The 21108-nt window shown below is 47.0% G+C and overlaps 1 protein-coding gene across 1 annotated transcript in view; it reads left to right on the forward strand.

Annotated features, from left to right (window-relative positions):
* Positions 1 to 21108, forward strand: part of LOC144149528 (kelch-like protein 23) — a 178529-nt gene that overhangs the window by 87247 nt on the left and 70174 nt on the right. Inside the window, exons 5-6 of the mRNA XM_077681184.1 lie at positions 4232 to 4433; positions 16397 to 16527. Of these exons, the coding sequence (XP_077537310.1) occupies positions 4232 to 4433; positions 16397 to 16527 (333 nt within the window). The remainder of the gene's footprint in view (positions 1 to 4231; positions 4434 to 16396; positions 16528 to 21108) is intronic.

The raw sequence follows: 21108 nt of genomic DNA on the forward strand, positions 1-21108 counted from the left end.
GCGGCCGGCCCTCGCCAGTTGTCTCAGAAAACTTTCTGGATCATCACGCACTCTTAACAACTGACCTGATCATATTGTCAAGTTTCTTAAGATCGTTTTGTCGTACCTTGAGATAGGGCACTGCATATGTTACGCGGCTGATGACGAAGGCCTCCACTAGGCGGAGCGTCTCGCATTCCTGGAGACGCCCCGGTGTTTGCCTTATACTCGACCGATCATGCGGCTGATTTGTTCACACGTGGATTTAAGTTTGTTAAGGGCAATGGCGTTATTGCATTTGTTATTACTCCCGTCTAAAACGTCCACCGACGTTTAACACAGCTCGGGATGCACAATACGATCACTGAGCTCGTAGAGGCTCAATACACGAGTCAAATCATGTGACTGTCAATGACAACTACTGGCAGGCAGGTCCTTGAAGATCTCCGCATCGCTCTACCCCCTACCACTGAAGACAGAGCGGACATCTCTCCCCCTTGGCGCCGCAAACTAATCGTTAAACCTCTGCCCCGTAATATGCATCCTGACCGAAACTCAGGAAGAAGGCAAGCCCGAGCAACAGCCATAACAAAACAATATGGCACCCGTAAAGGCGTGTATTATGTAGACGCAGCGGGGCCCACACCGGAGGGCATCTGTACGGTTGCGTTCCTGCATGAGGGAATACAGGTGGATGGGCGATCGCTGAAAACGAGTAAAATTGAGTTTGCTGAAGAGACGGCTATAGCTTTGGCCGCCACTCACTCTGACGCAACGCACATAATGTCTGACTCGCAACAAGCTTGCCGAAATTTCATCAGCGGTCGGATAGCACTCCTAGCTAGAAAACAAATTCTCACGAATGCCAATCCAGAAATATCCGACACCATAAAACAACTTCTATGGGTACCTGGCCACCAGGGAGTAGAGGGGAACGACGCTGCGCACACAGCCGCCCGAGCGTCTCTCCCCCGGAGTTCCTCTGACTTCCCAGGCTCTGACCGTATACACTTGTACCTTACCCGCTAACCACATTCTCTGAGGTCAAACATACCTGCGCCACGGTAGGCGGGCGTTCCCGGTGCCCGCCAAGGGCCTGGATAGAACTGAGGAGCGCCACCTTCGCCGGCTGCAGACGGGCTCATTCTACAGCCCCGCAATGCTCAAACACATCAACCCGTCCTTCTCGGGTTCGTGTAACTTCTGCGGTCAGTGGGCAGACACGTATCATATGGTATGGGCCTGCCAGTATAATCCAGGGTTAAAAGACAAAGTGAAGCCAACGAGGGAGGGCTAGGAGGCGGCCCCGTCCAGCTGCTCGGACCTAGAGTTCAGCGGGCTCTCGTCCAGCGGCCACGGGCGGCGGCCTCGACCAGTGGGATCCCGGACTGAGGAAGACCACCCACGCAAGAAAGGCCTAACCGCCTCTCCCTCTCTTTAACTCTGTCTTGTACATTAAGAAAGTTTTTCCTCCTCCTCTCCTCTCAAACAGCGCCGCTTGCAGGGTCTCTGCCGTTTGGTGTCGGAAGCAGCCTGAAGTAGCGTTGGCACATTCGTTCGTTTGGAGAGATGGCGACGTTCTCCGTTGTCCTCTAGAAGACGCAAAACGATGTCGTCCTTACGGCCAGAGCAGGGTAGCCTTCGTAATCATAGTGCGCTCACGAACTGCAGTTTCTTCGCAGAGCATAGGACGTAGCGTTCCGTTGAGGACAGCAGTGTGTCGACCACCATTGACATGGAGTGCGTCGGTGTCTCACGTCTGCGTGCCGCACTCTCCTAGTCGTGGTGCGGTTCGTCCACGTTGTTCGTCTCTTCGTCCGTTCGTCCTCTCATGGCCTCAAATCCTGATCCTGTCGACTGCAACATCTTAGCTAGGTCGTGGCTCGAATGAAAGGCTAAACAGAAAAAAATAAAATGTGTAACTAATTATGCGAGGCTAAACAAAGTATGCGAGGCGAAACAAGGCGTCGCACGCGTTCAATTGGATATTATGATGTCCGATGCACAACTCACAAACGTGCTTAGGGGTATTCGGATATTTTATTTCCATTGCTGGGGCAAATTCCACCGCCACGCCTGTACGGTGGGGCTATATGCTAACTTGTAAATAGCACTACACGAGACCATATTACTAGCGAACCTGAGCAAAATATTTCAAAACGGGAACCTAATAAAACCATATGGGCGCAAGTACATCAGCCAAATTGTCGCTTGAATACGCACAGCGGAATGGTGCGGACAATTTCGGTGGGACAAACGTTACAAACCACGCAGTCGGTTTGACGCGAGTTACGTAAATTAACTGCGACTGTTGAAATGAGCGGTTCGGCTCACGAAACGACTACACAGCGTGACAAGCGTCTACGAAAACTTCTGAAGACCGAAAACGAGGGACTTCAGTACGCTTAGTACGTGCGTTGTTAGCAGCCTCCACCGCCTCTCCCCTAAAACAACTGGAAGAGAGCAAGCGCAATGAAGCCGCCACGCGTTCACAGGCTGCGTCAACAAAAATAACTGCGGCAATCAAGAAGTGCCATAGGAGTAGAGCAACTGCGGCCGCGTTTCCCGCCGGGCCCTCACCCCCTCGTTTTTCCCTGTTCACCGTGACCCCTTTGCGAGCGACCGCCGAGAAACGCTTACAGCGCCATACAGGGACCGGGAAATGGGGGAGGTGCAGTTTTCGTTGTCTAATTTTGCCATCCTTGACTGTTAAGCTGCACAGCGGCACCGCTAAATGTTTGCGACTCGTACACGCGCGTCCGGACTCGAGCTCGTGATAAAACTTGTTTGCCCTACTGTACTCATGAGTGCATATACTCAAGAGTGCAAACACTTGCAAAATTAGTATTCATGAGTATTGTACTCATGAGTACTGTGTACTCATGAGTACTGTGTACTCACGAGTACTGTGTACTCTAAGTACTGTGTACTCATTAGTACTCAAACTCATGAGTACTCATACTCATGAATACTGTACTCATGAGTACTCATAATCATGAGTAGTGTACTCATGAGTACTGTACTCACGAGTAGTGGACTTACCCCTGTACTCACTCGTCATCATACTCACCTTTTTTTTCTGGGTGTGTACTCAATCGTCATCGTACTCACTCGTGAGTTTGAGTACAAAAGAGTGTACTCACGAGTGAGTATGCCGACCTATGTACAACTGTGACTTTCAGCGACAAAAAATGGTGTACTTAGAAATGATGCGTAGGTAGATGGCACGAAAATTTTGATATTTCTTATATAGGGGCATTCTTGTTAAGCACTACACTTGATGTCGCTCGCGAGATTTTGATTGTTTAGGGTAGCCAGTGTAGTCATGTTTTCCGTTTGCTTGTTCTGCGCATAGCACGCGCAGAATCTTCCCGCGTATATACTTGTTTCTATCGATTGAACGTGCAGTTGCGAGAAAGAAATCGCCTTTGTCATTTTTCTCCGTTGTGTTGTTTGGTCTTATAATAAGAAGCGAACGATGGTCTTACTCAGCAGGGACCGCAGTCTGCGCGTTTACAAAGTCAGGAAAGAAATCACCCTGAAAATGTAAAAGAAAAACCTAACGCTAAAATATGATGGGGGACAAATGCGATGGGACTGTACATCAGAGAGGACGAGGGAAAGCTCCTGTGCTCCTCCACCATCCTGCTTTACGTTTGGTTATGTCTTCATGTGCACTACGACAAAGTTGAATACCAAAAGGGACAAGAATACAAAGGCCTTATTGCTTTTTCCGTCAAATAAACTCCTCCAACATCCAGGTTTAGTAGGTAAAAAAAAATGGTTTGGAAATCACTTTTTTTTTGAGGAAGCCAAAGTATAGTTCGCTTTTATGAATACCTTGTCCAACTTTTTGTGTTTCAAAATAACTTGTTATTGCCCAAAGAACGAACAAATTATGGAAAACACTCACATTTTCCGCAATAAGTATCATAATATTTTTTCTCTTTTTCTCGAATGATTTACTCTCATTTAGTTCCTGCAGTATATAGATTTGAGCAATATTGTATGTATACTTTACTATTGTTTGCTTTTGAAGTGTCTCTGTATCGCCACTAAATTTTTTTTACCGTTACGTGCTAATGGATTGCTAACGTCCAAATATGTCTTTTTGCATGCTCGCTTTTTATGATGTAGAAGCATGGCAGGTGCCGCCCGCGGTTTCTTACCTTGGAACCTCATCTTGTATACTTACATTGTGTAATCGCACATGATTGTATTTTTTTAATAAACTTTGAAACTCCCCGTGCAGCTAACGGCGTCAAGCTGGATATGGTGGACTATTGCTACAACTGCGGCGGCTCAAACCCAGATCGCTGGCTTCCGCGCATGCCTTACGAGATGCTGTTCGTCGTGGGAGGATGGTGCGAGGGACATGCACGTGCAGCTTTGGAAGCCTACGACCCATGTGCCAATCGCTGGCTTGTGCACCCCAACCCAGGATTCGAGGCTAGGTAATCGGCCTTCGGTTATTTCACCACTTCCACGCTGCCCCCCCTGTCCAGACCGGCGTACAACTTGCTTCCGCCTAACCGGATCGTGGGAATTGCTCAGGAACTTAGTGGACTAGATTTGGAATGCTAGTTTCTTGTGCAGTGCCATTTTACAGAGTAAAACTTGCTGGTCCAGCTGGCTAATGATTTAAACCTAAATATTAGGGCAGAAAAGACAGGCACCTGCTCTTAAAAAAAAACGCCCACTTGACCGGTCTACCAGAATCCCAACCCACTCTCGAGAGTGGAGCCGCCACTGCGGCTACCCTCTTCAGACATCTAAAACTACCCTGAACGTTACCATGTATGTGGCCACCGTTTCTTATAAGGGAAAGTTGTAAGTACTGGTAAACGTCCGAGGAATAGACAGCGAGTTCATGCCAGCAAACAATGTACTGCTCTTCCTTACATGCGTATAATGCTCCTCGACCACATTCCCTATTGTTTGCAGTACATCAAAATTAGGACCCTGAGAGTGATTTTTCCCCAAGACACTACAACCCACACGTATAGTGCTTTTACCTTGAATTGCATTTTTTCCCAACTCTACCACGCCCCCCCCCCCCCCCCCTCTTCCATCTCCCTTTGCTTGTACCCTCAAAACTTGTCCGCAACATGACTCAAGCTGTATCCCATTCTTCGCAAAAGTGAACAGTCTGTCACATTACTTTCTTTCAGCAAAATTGGCAAAGTCGCGCTTATCTGAACGTTTAAAAGATCCCTTGCGCATACTGCAAAACCTAAACATGCCGATTAGCTCATGAGAGATATTGTATAAGTTCCAAAATTGACCCGCCGCGGTAACGTGGGTGTGCGCATGCCACGCTTCTGTGGTGCCCAAAGAAATTCCTTCGCTGGCCTCTTCGCCGATTAACCCCTCCAATTGACCCAGACGCCTGTTTATTGGGTCGTCGTGGTTTTTAAAGCGAAAGCTTTGTTAGTTGGACCGATGGCGTTCTGTCAAAAAACAGATGCATTTATCCATAGACTGGTTGGCCAATCGAAAAGCCCTGATAAGAACTCCGGATACACGGCGCGTGGTTGAAGCTGTGCTTCCATTGTGTCAAAACGGTTACTTGAAAATCCCGAAAGAGGAATGGTTGTAGAAGATGACACACGCATAGATCATGGAGAACGAGTACAATAGTGTACCTTTATCTCATAAACCATGCACGTATACATTTAGGTCATTCGTAGATGCGTGTACTTATTGCGCCAAAAATTGTCGCTTGGGTTCGCACCTCGTTTGCGATTTGGGTCTTTCAAGGTTTGACGATCGATTGGACACACTTTTATCAAAGATCTTGATGTGAGAAAGCTGCCGCACTTCTTTCAACTCATTAAGAAGGATTGGTAAAGTTTTTTTAGGGTATAGCAGGACACAAGATGAGTCACAAAACATTGTCATTTGTTCACATGAGACTTGAAATTGTGCTCTCTGCCCTCTAGATTTTATAGATGCGCGCACAATTTCTGCTATAACATGTGAATTCTTAAAGTACTACATATTTGTTCAGAGTAGCACCTATCCGTGTCGTCTTTTCGTGGTCCCTATAGTCAAACATTTCGCGCATTACAAGCGGTGAAATGTAGTGCCAAATCTACCAAAAGCCCGCCTTAATTCGTGCATTAGTGCGATGGCAATAACTTGCGCGGCACGGCCAAAATATAGCGTCGTAATCAGCGATACAAAGAAATGACACACGATATTTCCAACGAAGCGAATAAAATAAACCTTAGGTATTTGAGTTGAGAAGAATCTCTATGCGCGGAAAACTTGGTGTCGTCGTGGCCATGAGTGATAAATAGCAAACCGAATTTCCGCGGCACGAAGGGAATAAAAGTAAAGTAATTGAGTTTGAAACTAGTTCTGGAAGGATGGGATGGCTGACCGCGGAACCTTGACCTTGGTATGCGAGTTAAGCCCGCCTCCTCTACACTATCTTACCACTTCCTGTAGCTGAAGAAATGTGGCCCTAGCAAATACGTTAAGGCCCAAGGCTTCAAAACGTGTGTTAAAAAACGAAGCCTACAGGAAAAGGCAAATCAACCACTCGCTTCTACACCTGTCCCTACTTATTGAAAAAAATAGGAACATCGTGAATACAGGAGATTAATCCTTCAAAACGACACCTCTTTTTAGAGAATTTGTCCCAAGGTATCGCCGTCTCATGCGCTTTCCGGCACAACGATTTCTGACATGCGAATCCTGGTCTGTTTCCTGAGACGACTATTAAAACACGTAAAAAATATTTCATGGACGAACTCCTGCTGATCACATGTGTTTCAAAAGGACATGTGTTAATGTGTTTTCATGTTTCAAAAGCTTTAACTGTTCAACAGTACAAGCAGGCTCTTTTGCTATGTACAGCAGATTAGTTTCAGTTTCGATTTCGGTCCAATATTTGGCATAGCCGCAAATACCGTAAGAAGATTGCGAGAACGCGCTAACTGTTTGCCCTTTTCACTGTCCTTATACGCGTTTTTTACATACTACAAGGAGTGACACAACTTCAGTATTGCTGGCAGCAACCTTTTAAAGAACATATCCGGACGCTGCCAGCCAAGCTGGCTAATCGTGCATAGGTGCTTAGTGCTTCTAGACGGCAGCACTTTGGTTGCTCGGAATGCCTACGGGAAACGTCGACCCCTCTTCAAGAAGCAAACGTGATCTACTGCTTGACGAAAAAGTGAAAAACAAGGTATAGAAATGGCAGCTTTCTGTATAAAAAAATCACGGTTTGATGTTGAACAAAAGATGAAAAAGCGTTGAATAATGGGGTGTTTTAAAACAATAAGTCTTCAGGGTTGGTTTAGCCACTTGGTGAAGTGTCAGCTGTTTTTATTGCATACAACACTGCATTTAGTCTCGTCTTGATTACGAAATTGATATTGGAATCTTATATAACTAAAATTTATCACACAAAGGCGACAAAAAGAACGTAATTGTCTTGTTTACTAGAAAAACGCTTCGATGAAGCAGAATTCAGAGACACCGATATGATAAGGGCTAAACGGTGATTAGCATCCCACAAAGCCCAGCAGGATTAACTGCCCTGCTCCTGCCGCCTTGTATATCACTCAGTTGATATTTCGGGGGGGGGGGGGGGGGAGGGAGGGGATAAGTCAGTGGGAAGGAAACGAAATTATCGGAGCGGCCGCAATAAATGGCCTAACCAACATTTTACCAACCTTGCAATTTGACCCTGTTTTGTATATTCCTTCTCCATAGATGAATTAGCACGGTTAGATTTTTCGCCACGCTGTATTCGCTGAGTATTTAGGCTTGGTAAGACCTTTAGGCCTCTCGGGTGTTTTGTCTTACCATTCACGTGCCCGTCCAGATCTTCTGTCTCGTTGGGCGTTCCGACACGTATCTTGTGAATCAGTACCCCAACGTTCCAAAAGTTGAAAGATCTAACGAGACCAAAAATGCCCAAGTGGACCATCTTTCTGGTTGTACCTTTTGTCTAGGTTGACATTCCGCCGTTGTAGGATAATTTGTCTCGTTTGATCTTTCCATTCTTCTGATATTCCCACCCGCTTATAACTTCTGTCTCTCTTGATATCGAGGCATGTTCTCTGTTGGGCCTTACCACTCGGCTTTTACGTTTTCTGTACCATATTTAACAGTACTCACTGCGGCGTGCCGCGTACTTCCTTTTAATTAATCTGTTACATGATAATTCCACATAACGTGTTTGCATAATTCTAATCATCGTATGGTGCGAAATATAACTAGTGTGCATTAAAGTTGGCTGGTTCAGCGTGATACCTATTTGCCAACTAAATCGTTGCATGGTCTTTCGCGAAAACGCCCTTGTGACCTGGAAGTCATCAGAAAAGCTGCCCAACAAATTTCTATTTCCTACTACGGGTTTCATGGTGCATTCCTTATGAATGAACAGAGAATGAAAGCTTGCGTAGTACCTCCAATAGGCTGTGACGAGCTCCATAGTAAGTGCATAATGAATGAAACTCCAACCAAGGAGCGCACCCTGCCGTGGCAACACCTGGGCCCACGCGGAACCACGTGTAAATGACAAAGACACCGACAGCTTTTCGGCTGCACCCGTTTACTGCCGACGCCGGGCCGACAGTATCACAACACAGTCAAAGGTGCAAGGTGACCTGCTGCAGCGATGCAACGTTCCTCCAAACCACCGCAACACCACCCTCAGCGACATAACGCAGCCACACACTACGCTACAAGTAGCAATCATGCATTTGCACATCTTTGGAATTGGTTAGGTGTCCCTATACGTTTACGAACGGTTCCTTTTTCTCTATTCGTCTAGTGCCGATGCAAACAACACCCGCACATACACAATGCACCCGCTCGAGCAACGCACAAATCACATGCGCAGTCTCGCGCGAACGCACACGCGCGCGCGTGCCCACACATACACACATCGGCACGAGCGGGCGTAAGCCCTCAAGCACACATAAGACAACATGGCACTTAATATCGCGTGATGTTTTCGAACGTCGAAAGGGGCGCAGTAATATCATTCTTCTATTCCGTGTATCAGACGGAACCATCCTTTCTTAACGATAGCGGACTGTAGAGTGCTCGACACTTCAACACAATGGGGAGAACAGGTAGTTCAGGATGAAAAAGAGGAAACAGAGGGAAGAAATAAAGAACAGAGGAGTAACGTGCAGAGAAATGGGGAAAAAAATAAACTGGCAGAAATGAAGCGGAGATCTGAGTGACATCGTCAGCGAAGTCAGCAGTGGTCGCAAACACCACCCAGCTTTCGTATCACAAGCCAAGATTAGCGCGTCAATAACGTGTGCACATTTACTCTTCGAGCAGACGGAATTCCAAGAAAAGGGGGTTCCTATTTACTTCCAAAGCAAAGCCATCTCTGCACTCTATCCGCCCTTGCCTTAGCTCCCGGTACGGATGGGTGCCGATCTGGTGGCAAATAATGAACCGGTTAGGGCTTTGAAATGCCGTGCGCAAACTTCAAAGACACGAAGCGCACTTTAAGTAAACGCACCATGTTGAAATGTCCTTTCTGGCTATGTTGACCCTTTTTTTTTGCTCGAAGAAAGATCATAAATTTCATTAATTAATCATAACGCTCGTTTCTCCCTTTTGGCGTCTTTTCCCCAATTGCTCGTCTTAACTTCCTGCCTTTCGTTTACTTTTCTGCCACAGACAACCTGATCTTATCAAGGGAGCCTTGGAACCTAAGTGGCAATAAGATGCTCGTACTGATTTTTTATTTATTTATTTATTTATTCAGCTTACTACATTCGCCCCGGGGGGCATAGTTGTAGGAGATACATAAAAAGTTTACAGTGCAGAAACGGAATCATGAATCTCATAATATGCAAAAATAAAAATCAACAGATGCATCTTTTGAAAGCTGCAGCAACGAGCAGTGTACATTATACAACAGAACCGAGGGCAAAAAAATAAGAGAAAAAAGGAAAACAAGACGAAAGGCGAAATAAAAAATAGACATTCTATAAAACGTTCCACAACGGTCATTAAACATTGCAGTGGGCAGCAGCACGCAGCAGCAATTATGAATAAAAAAAACAAATAATTGACAGGAACACGTTCACGGCAATTCAAGAAACACCATTTTTAATGTCGCCATGGCGGTAATACTTTTGAGCGGTGTCAAATCTAACACCAGATGCGCAAACGACGTTTTCTGGACGCTTATTCCAATCGCCAATTGTGCCTATAAAAAAAGATGATTTAAAGCGCGAGGCGCAGCAATAAATTTCTCTATTCTTTTCGCTATTGTCTCTCCTTTTTGATACGTAGGCAGGCGGTTTTAAATAAATCTGGCGGTTAATACCTGTTTTTTCGTTAGCTATCTGGTTGAAGTATAGTAGGTGACATACTGTGCGACGAGTTTGTAAGCAGTCCCAAGACAGTGCCTTTTTTTATTGCGAAAACACTGGTATTCTTGCCGAGCGAACCATGGACAAAGCGAGCAGCACGGTTTTGAATTGCTTCTAGTTTGTTAATAAGTACCTTGGTGTGAGGATCCCACGCAGCAGCAGCGTGTTCTAGTACTGAGCGCACATCGGTATCTTTTTTTCAGAAAACAAGACCAACACGTTGCCCTATTTTTGCTTTAACACTTTCGCGGTTTCGTTTGGCATAATGCGGGAAACTGCTCTCTCCGACTCTCCGACTAACTCCTTGGAAGCGTAAACTGCGCAACCACTTAACAGTCATGGCACGTGTCAGGGCGGTGCACCTGCTCGTGGTCCCCCTGCCAGCTGGCTGGGCAAAGGCGGTTTCGGCTGCCTAGCTTTGGTCGGTTGCTAACGGCAGCGGTGGGTGAGAGCCAGGACTCACCCGGGGATGCAAAACCCCAAGGGAGTGGCAGCGACTCCCTTAAACTGTATGGGCCAGTTCCTTGCACCAGAGCCGATGCTGGACGCGGAGGCAAGCCCGGACAGCCTGGGTGGCTACCGAGGTTGGCTCTGGGATTCTGGCATAAAAGCGGTGAAAAAGGATCCCTTATTAAGGGTCCGCCGCAGTCACCCCACGCGGGCACGACTGCTCGCTGCCGACACGAAGGTTCCTGGACAACAGGATCCAGGGCCTTCGATAGGTGCTCATGATGGCCAATGTCTCTGGCCTTTAGTAGCGACCAGTCTAGGAGGCGCGCACTTGCTAGGACCGAGGAAAGAGGGATTGGCTCACTTCTTAGGGAAGCTTCTCGTCCTCAGTATCGGGAGTAGGGCTAGTCGTACTCTATAAGGATTACTCCTTCCACCTGATGACTGCTGCCCGTATGATGAGGGTTCCCTGGTGGCTGAGTGGTTGTCATAGGAGCACATTAGAGGTCCACCGAAACCCTATAAGTCACATAGGCTTTCCTATGGAGATAGGTGATTCAGGTGCACATAGGGATCGACGGATGCATACAGGGTACAGTTACCGCGTCTGTCGGACATTTAGCTTTACCAGTATCCGAAACCGTCGAGACGAGGGGGATTAGTACCTATGTAGGCTGGGCAGGTGTCTCTTGAGTACTCGGGGGACCTGGTGGGTGTTAGCCGGGGGCTGGTTGTGAAAGGGGTCCAGAGATTAGGTGTCGTCACTCCGTCGCAGGTTCTCCCTGTTCTTCGATGTTGGGGCTCAGATGGTTAACACTTAGTGGGGTCCGCTGAATTCCAACTGGAACCGTCTGACGCCGATCCTGAGTTTTCAGGCCTATTTTAGGAGTCAGACATCTAAGGATTAGAACAAAAACCTCGCTGTCCCCATTCCCACCCACTTTCCCATAACCCATTCCTTATTACCAGCATCCGCATCCCTCATCCCAACCTTTCCTGCTACCGTCCCAGGGGAGATCAGGGGAGTCTCCCCGGGCCCGCTCTCCTGGCTGTGGTGTCGCTGTGTAGCATTTTTCCCTTCTATTTTCCACTTCGGTGGGTATTTCCTTCTCTTCAAAACTCTAGTTGACCTCGGTCCAGTTTGTTTATTTTTAATTGGCGTCACCCGTGATACGTATGTGGTACGGGTTGGGCTTTTATTTTATATTATAGCCCTTTAGCTTTATATCAAGGCGGTGAATGGGAAGTGTGCGTGGAGTGGCGAAATGGCTCGCGGTAAAGGGAAACAGGGACCCCTTTTCCTGGAACGGCACCGGTCCGAAGAGTACGGGCGTAAATATTTTCGGATTAAGTGACCGCGGATCGTGCTCATAGAGGCTGGCGGTGTGTGACCGCTGCTGACGACTTCGCGGATGCCATTGAGAGACTCGTCTTACTTTTGCTAGTTTTCGTCTTTCCCATTTCTATACCCCTTACTTCTCTTATCTGTCATTCTCTACTAGCATTTTTTGTGCCCGTCTGACTATTTTCACAACTGTAGTTCACGGTGTTGAACTGCACAATCAGTTCATGCTTGAAGAGGGTTGGTCCCCGTCCGAAACGTCTGAGGGTAGGTAGGTTTTTTTTTGCTGGGCCTGTTTTCCGTTAAAGCAATCTGTTGCCATCAGTTGAATTTGATATGCACACGCATGGCTACCTAGGCTCCTGCAATTAGAAATGACACGTCGGCGGAGTACCATAAATAGGTCCCGATAACTATGGGTCTCTGACTTTGTTCACATTCCGCTTCCACTTCTTCGGTCCTGAACGCCAAGGAACGCCGAATTTCACGTCGCAGACAGGTTGCATAATTGAATATTTTGTTATGTTGATGCCCTTCGTGTCGCAACCTGTAACCATCTCAATTGTGTACGAAGGCAAACTTTACCATTCCTTCATAACGAACGCTGAGAGAAGCGCTAAAGCATAAACTGCGTCCAACCTTCGCCTAAAGTGCGTTCAATCAATCGTCAAACCTTCAATGGTCAAAATCACGAACGCAGAACGAACCCATGCGACGATTTTTTGAGCACTAAGAAAACGCATCCACGAATTATCTAAATGCATGCCGATACGTGGTTTATGATTACATTCCGATGCGTGTATTGTTTTTCTACAACCATTGCTTTTTCGCGATTTTCAAGCAAGCGTTTTCACACAATAGACGCTCGGTTTCGCGCACGTGCCGTGTGTCCAGAGATGTTACCAGAGCTTTTCGGTCGACCAATCGGTCTATGGGGAAATGCATTGGTTTGTGATAAGGTCGCCGTCGTACCCAATAAGAAAGTTTTCGCTTCAAAAGTCCACCGCGGCCGCAGCCTAACGCAGTGGCGGAAGGCCACTCGATACGTGCAGCGTAATTTGCTATAAATGTACGCTAGTCTCGTTATTCTGCGCAGTCCCAGGCACCTCCAGACAAATTTCAGCTATCGAGCTGTGTCTCACAGGAAGCGGCAGGGTTCCAAATTTTTTGTGAGTGCTGTTGCGGACACACTATTGCAAGACAAACGAACTCTTTTACATCAACCATGGCCTCCTTCGGATAACCATGCGTCTGGCTGTTGGACGTCCATAATTTACAGCCGAACTTCCAGGGTGTAGCCATCATTGCAAGTCATGTCCAAAAAATTGTCCGCAAAGGACCCAGAAGTATACCTCGCCCCACATTAGCCCTGTGTTAAACGCATTTTCTCGGATTTCTTTGGTTACATGAAATATCGGAAAAAGAGTAGGAATCGATGTCATGTTGACATGTTAATTGCCTACGAACACCCTGAAATTGTTTCAAATGAGATAGAGACCTATTAGAGCCGGCCACATCAGAGTTTATTGAAACTAAGCATAAAAGGAAAGAAGTGACCGTACATGACGTGACTAAAAAGCTGCTCGATGACGTAATCTAGCCAAACAGGGCTTACCTGCTGTCACTATAGGATCAGGAACACCAACTTGCAAATATCACACCTTAATGGTCTATGAACCAAATTTCTTGCAAGGATTAGCGGGAAACACAAAAACTGCCAACTGCAGAACACGAAGTGTAGAATAATCCGTGGTGACGGCGCAGATTCGCCGGCGCACATCCAAACGTCACGACACCTTCGTGCGCTGGCGCTGCAGTTAAAACACAACGTACTGACAGTAGTCGTACTGACAGTAGTTAGCATTTATAACACAGAACTATTGGAAAAGTAACATGAAGATCTCCCTCTCAGTGCTGACTTCGTTGGCGTGCTGTCTATTCTCCGGTTGTTAATACTCCGCAGCGCATGCCCAGACCAACTCCACTTCATTCTTCTAATTTGAGGTAGGATGTCCTCCACACGACTTTGCTTGATACTCGTTTTCGATGCTTTTGCGTTGCTCGAACATTATTCTTTCTCTGACTCTCAAGTGCGGTTTGCATTTTCTGTTGAGGGTATTGATGAGCGCCCGACACTCTCTCCATATACGTCAACACCGGGTCTACTCATTAACTGCGCACCTTTCTTTTTAGTGACAGCCATAGCGTGCGGTTGATTAGTGTTCGTATAATGCTCTCCGATCCGAAGTAATTCTGCGCCTAATCTCTTTCCCTTGATTCGAATTGATTCTAACCACCCGATATTCTGGTGTGGCAGGCGTTCACTTTGGTCGATTTGATTATATGGTTTAACGAGCTGACGCTACAAAGGCGATGAGGCGTGCCGTAGTGGAGGGCTCCGGATTATTTTTGACCGCTTTAGGATCTTAAGGGAACCGCTTGGGAGAACGTGCACCGAAATCTCGAACACACAGGCGTTTCTTGCTTTTTGCCTCCATCAGGAAACCGGCCGCCGCGGCCTAGGCTTTCACATGATCTTGACGAAGTTACTAAATTCAGACCACGACCGGTGTCAGACTTGCCCGAGTGTGCTATCCCTCATTTTATCTTCCTTTATTCTATCGAAATGTCACTCCCAGCGGAGCTGCATCCTCATCACTTGGAATGTTCACCCGATTTTTTTTTCTTCGTGGAAGCTGCTTCACCCAATGATTGTGATGAGAGAAATGTGCTACCGCAGTTGAAAAAGGTGGAAGACGTATGATAGTCTGCATCGCCGAAACCACAGCGACTTTTGAAAAGAATTGAGGACCCTTTCGTATCACCGCAATTAGCACCGGCCCGATAATTATGGCACGTGAAACAACCTAAGTGTAATAGTTCGCAAATTAGCCGAGAAACGCACCTGTCTAAATGCTGCGCAATGCTTCCGAAAGGAAAGTATACTGCCGAGACGACTCCCGCCCGCGAATAATACAAGCTACTTGATTTCGAAAATCGCATTGTCGGCAGGCAAAAAAATTCTTTACCTTCACAAAGGTACCAGTCGCGTTCGTTACGAGTGACTAATGCGCCGTCACAAGCTTCGTACAAAGAGGTTCAACGCTAATTCCGTCGCAAGGGATCCGTACCCTTGTCGAAACCGTACAGGAAAGCGCAGAGCGTCAGCCTAGGACGGTGAAGCAAAAATGATGCTGCACAAAGCAAAGAAGCGATGCAATTTAAAAAGCGCAGCGCATGGTACCAGAACAATAATCTCGGCTGGAGAAGCAAGAACTGAGTTGTACGGATAAAGCTGGTAACGGCCTTGCGGATTTCCCGCTCGAAGCCACAGAACGAAATGTCAGCGGTCAAGGCAATATCCGTAGGCTGAAGAAGCGAGCAATGTGCGAAAAGTCTCACCTTTCAGCAAAACCCCATCCCACAGCGCCGAAGAGACGTCGTCTGTATGAAAAGCTGGTCAGCCGAGGGCTGTCGAAATGGCCAGACGTAGCAGCGTTATGGTTATCTACGTCGAAAAAATAACACCGTAGTGGTCCGCCCAGCGTACGAGCGATGCGCCTTCAGAAGCTTCTTAAAAAGCTGCGGTACGGTAATAACCAAGGAGTTGACCGAATTACCAATGCGCATTGCTCAAGCTCGCCAATACGTTAAAGCAAACTGCCCAAGCGATGGCGAGCAAATTAATGTGAAGTTGCCGGAGCCGAAATAAAATTTTAAGTGCGTCCAGCGTACGACGCAAGCGCATATTGCATTAGTGAAAAACTTCCGTAATCAATGACGTTGTAGCAAGCACTACATACGGCCTGACCGTAATATTATATAAACCAGAATGCTGGTATCAAATTTAAAAACGTTCTGCTCTAAACACGCACTGGGATCGCTGTTGGGAAACAACCACCTGGTGACAAGGCCTGCACGAATGCTGCATCGAGCGCCGAGGCAATACTTCCCTATAGATGAGCATAAATTCCACTTCCCAGTGAAGTGGAACGGGGTACGCACTATTCCATGCTCAAGCACGATGCCAAAACAGGGACGTGTACTCAAGCCCGCCACAGCTTGTACGAATTAACCTGATATTCGAGCCTAAGAAGCCCGTCAAGAATACAGCCGGCGGGATGCTTTCGCAGCAACTGTCTACGTGCTCAGACCAATTTAAAGTTAAAGAAAAAACCACACCAAGATATCTAACCTTATCACAGATTCGCAAATGAGTTTCATTTTGGGTGACAAGTTGCTTGCTTATTTTTCTTATTTGCAGTGAGCGAATGGACAGCTGGTGCAGCTATCCTACAGGACATAGGGAAACGTACGGTGCGGTATTCGTTACGTCGACGAATTGCGTGGAATTACTCGACAATAAAAATGTCTCGCTAATTCATGCTCATACCGGCAGGTTTTGTTTCTGGATCCGTGCTGCGGCATTCGTGCGTGGGGAAAGATTGGTGCTTTCTATTGCCATAGTACATCCGCTGCAGCATGTTGTACCTTCCACAACGTGATGTGTCACGTAATTCATTTAGCGTGTTTCTCTTGAAACTTGGTTGTAGTCACGCCTTTTTATAATATCTTTGGGCCAGGGCCGTACATACTGATGGTAATACGCCATTGCAAGTAGTGTTTAAGCAGGTAGCCCATAAAGCAGCCTATTCTGGCTTCGCCTTCGTGCCATTCTTACATGCAACATTTTGTTCCTCTGGAGCCAGCAAATAAATTCGTTCATGCACTCCCAGCGCTACTTCTGCACTTTAAAGATGCTCTCTGGTTTTCTGGTGTTGTTCGTTTGCTACTTTGGGAAAGCGTCTAGTTAATGCTCCCTTGGCTGCATCGTTGCTTCGCTGGCGTGGTTTGCAGTTCTACGGCTATACGTATGAAACCTAATGCTTCTGGAAGTTGCTCGATCTCTTTACGCACCAGTGCCATTTCCGAGCGACCTTCGTGATGATGAATAAACTTTATTTTGGCAAAACTCTGGAAGAGAAGGGGACGATGAGGAGTGTTCGAGGCATGGTGTTTTATACTAATATATACTACAGAAAAATATGGCGCTGCAATCGTGGGCCGCCATGGGCGACGCCATTGCAGCTGGCGACGTTCCTCGCCTACTTGGCTTTGCTACCCATATGGCTTCTTTTTTTGTCTCGAAGCCAAAATCAACAAACAAGGGCAACATTTTTTTCTTGTTCATCGTGCATGAAGCTTCTAAATAATCACTAACATATACATCTTTTTGGAGCTTCAATTTAAAATAACAAAACAAATTTGAATGATCGTTATACAGTAGTACCATCGCTTTTTCGCAGCCAGAGCCAACTTTTAAACTTGTTCTTGAACCATGCTAATGACAAGTGGAACGTGCCTGCTCGGTACATGAAGGAACGCTCACTGAAGCGCGGCCCCCCAGGCAGTGGCGCCAGATTTCCCTCTAGTATATCTTACTATGAAACTCCATAGTTCGCGGCTCCTTCCTCGACAGATGGCGGTCAGGAGCAGGGTTGCCAGGTCTGGTGATTTGTCGCCAAACTGGCGACTTTTCAAGAGTCGTGGCGATGGAAATTTCAGTGTGGCAACTTGGATACATAGCGGCTCCTTTGAGCATTGGTGATTTCATATGCCGTTCCGACGCCCTAGTTTCCTCCAAAAGTGCCTTATATGACCTTTGAGTGCACTTCAGCCATCGAGACAAACGAGAACCCAAGCAACAGAACTAAATTTCATGCAGATGACGGAATTCCTGCAGTCTTGACGAATCAGTCACTCACAGACCGCCGTACAGCGCTACTTTCCGGTAAAAATCTAAATTTGCCTTGCTCTTTTTAATATCCGGCACCTGACGTTGCATGAAAGCCTCGAAGGCTTCAAGCAATGCCGTCGGTTAAAGTGCAACGCCTCAGTAGTCTACGAGACCTTTAGATTTATTGCAGAGGGGTGTGAAGTGTGTATGGCACTGTATAAGAGGCGCAGGAGTGTAATGAAGCAGCGAAAGTGATAAAACATGGTGTGCAACGGGCGCCCGTTTTAAATCCTTCTTATTCTTTGAATGCTTTACCAAAACTTGAATATTTAGCCTTTTGATAGGAAGATGTGAACCGCTGTCGCGTCCTTCCCCACAGAAAACGAATAAACTTTATTGTACTGTTTCCTGTCGTAATTTATGAATTTTCTCCGTGATGGTAACCAAAAAGTATTTACTAGCATCCTCTTGCTGAAAATGGAGCAACCATGGAAAGAAGACCGGGAGCCCTAGTGTCATCTTCGGCCTGTTGGACAAGGCTGCGTTGAGTCTCGTGGTCGGAGCTGAGAAACACCGTCTCCCATTGCTCTAGAGTCCTAGTTGTTATTGTATATCATGTGTCTTGTGGTTTCTGGGGACAGGCCTGCTCGTTCCAAGAAAATCTACATTGCTCTTTGTATAGGCGGCTGTAGGCTGGGGGTTAGGAAAGGTGTTGTTTTACTGCGGAAGTGGCCACGCCACACACTGCCACCGATTGCAGGAGGAAATCCGCCGCCAGAAATTTAGGGACAACCACTCACTATCGCAGGTCGCAGGCGGCCTAAGTGATGCAGCGCGGTTGTCCCTATTATCACAAGCCTGTCCCTGCCCCCCTCGCCCACAGCAAACCGGCTCACGGCAGTCCCTGTAGCTGGATCCGGCAGCTGAAACCTCAGGCCGCTTCGTGACCGTGCTCGTTGCCTGACGAGGACGATTATGCTGGCGTCCGTGTCAGGAGAAAGTCGCGGAGTTTTGACCCAGTAAAGTGTTGAAGAAGGCGCTGCTACAGAACACGCACGTTCACAGAGCTATATTGCAACATAGCTGCCTGTTGAAAGAAAAACATACCCCAACCGGACCTTCAGTTTGGCGCCAATTCTGTATATGAAGCTCAAGAAGCCAAACCAGTCACCGCATCTGTTTTGCGGAAACAGGGCATCTATTGGCCGCCTTGCATTCTTTGTCAAACAAAATGTCCCCCAAGGGCTGAACCAGATGTCCACTCCTTTTGAAGCGGAGCTTTTTATGGCTATGAGAAAGAACAAATTTGTGGTCACGTGTAAGTAGAAAACTCCTCCGGGGAAACTCCATCCACATGCGCGATAAAGCCAGCTCGATGAGTTAGAAGTAAGGGGAGACAGTTTGGCTGGGTTTGTAGATGAAGTAGCTACACCCTCGCATCTACCGACACTGAAAGAACGGCGCATCGTAGGGAACACGAAAGAGGCTCTCGCAGCAGAGTGCGTTAGCGACGAGCTATAGCCTCAAGTGTCTAGCGAAAATGGCGGGCAGGGGCGGCGGCAGTGCGGGCGGAGCAGCGTTCACGTGGCAGTGGCAGACGCCAGCCACACGCTATTTTGAAAATAGTAGGCCACACGTCATACGTACAGTGCTTGACAAAATTTTCGAAGAGAGGGCGAAAGTGTATAGTCCGCCAATAATGCAGAGTACAAGCTTAGTTCTTCAGCAAGGCTGAAACGTTTTTTTCTGAAAGGCCGAAGAAAACATCGTTATTTGTTACTGTCATAAAATGTTTTCGTCACATGTAAACGTTAAGCTCGTGCTTTGACTTATTTGTGTCCGAGAAACGTTTGGCGTGACCTACAAAATTTTGACAGACTGTACATCCGAGGAGCAGGAAGCTTGCGAACAGCGACGCCACGAGCAGGAACAAGAAGGATAAACACCACAAGCGCACAACGCATATCAAAGACTCTAATCCACTATAACGAGTAAGCCTAGTTAAACACAAACACCGGCCTTAAGTTACAGCTTCGTGGGTTAACGAGTCGTATGGAGTGCATGGCCGAACTGTAGGTTGACCATTTTCACCAGTGCCAAAATATTTATGCTATAGGCTCCGGACAGCGAAGTTTGCCGGGCGAGTGCAGCGCCATCCGCGGCAGACCCGCGCAACCCTGGGTCGGTCCCGCGGCGCACACCGCCTTCAGCGGCCGTGAACACAACTTTTTAAAAACGTGTGTCATACCGTTATTTGCGTGTATATCTATTACATACTGCAACAAAGTCATGCAGAAATTTAATATGGTTGGGGGAAGCCTCCAAAATAAACGGGGCGCCGATAAAATGCTGCCACCTTGCTGCCGAGCCGCACGTTGACACGACTGGGAAGCGTGTGGTCAAGGCTTTGCATTCTCCCGCAGATTCTTCTCTCTCTCTCTCTCTCTCTCTCTCTCTCTCTCTCTCTCTCTCTCTCTCTCTCTCTCTCTCTCTCTCTCTCTCTCTCTCTCTCTCTCTCTCTCTCTCTCTCTTTTGGCAGATACGAAGCGCTGTTAGTGAATCTTGATAAGCCCGCACTAGGCGAGCGGATTGCATGTTGCCGTGGTGTACGAGCAGCTTGTTAGTATGCTGATTAGCAGGCGGTAAATAAATATAAGTGCGCGTTAAATTTGGTAAGAAAAAGGGCCACCAAACACAGTTACAACACGTAGTTTATCACCCAGTGGTTCTACCCTGCTTCATCTAATATTTCACGTGCTTATATCGCCGTATTAAATACATATAAATACATATGGAACGGACACTTATGCGCGTCAACGCTGATAATGTTTCGCGAGCTGTTGCATAGCATAAAATCACCTCCTATTCTTGCAAAGAAACAATTAAATTGTTGTCTAAGCCATCGAAAAGCAAAGGAAAATAGAGATAAGACGTGCCGCAATAAAAGTTGGAAATTTATGAATGCAGGACCAAATTTTCGCGCTCGGGGAGGAGCAGGAGGAGGCCAAAACCTATCCGTTGTGATTCCGGTCACTCCGAACCAGTGAGGGGTGTCCTCAGGGGACTAAAGTTTCCCACCGTGACTTTTGCTGCAAGGGTGTTGACGGTAATAAAAGCGCTACTATTTCTAAGAGAGGTCTCACGCCAGACCCGTTGGTGTGGACAGAAAATACCCGAATATGAACATTCCGTAATTTGTTTCGATACGCCTATTAGATGTTTTGACCCTCCAGCCCAAT

The sequence above is a fragment of the Haemaphysalis longicornis genome, unplaced genomic scaffold (genome assembly GCF_048455015.1).
Source record: "Haemaphysalis longicornis isolate Haplotype H1 unplaced genomic scaffold, Haemaphysalis longicornis Haplotype H1 scaffold_1, whole genome shotgun sequence".
NCBI lineage: Eukaryota > Metazoa > Arthropoda > Arachnida > Ixodida > Ixodidae > Haemaphysalis > Haemaphysalis longicornis.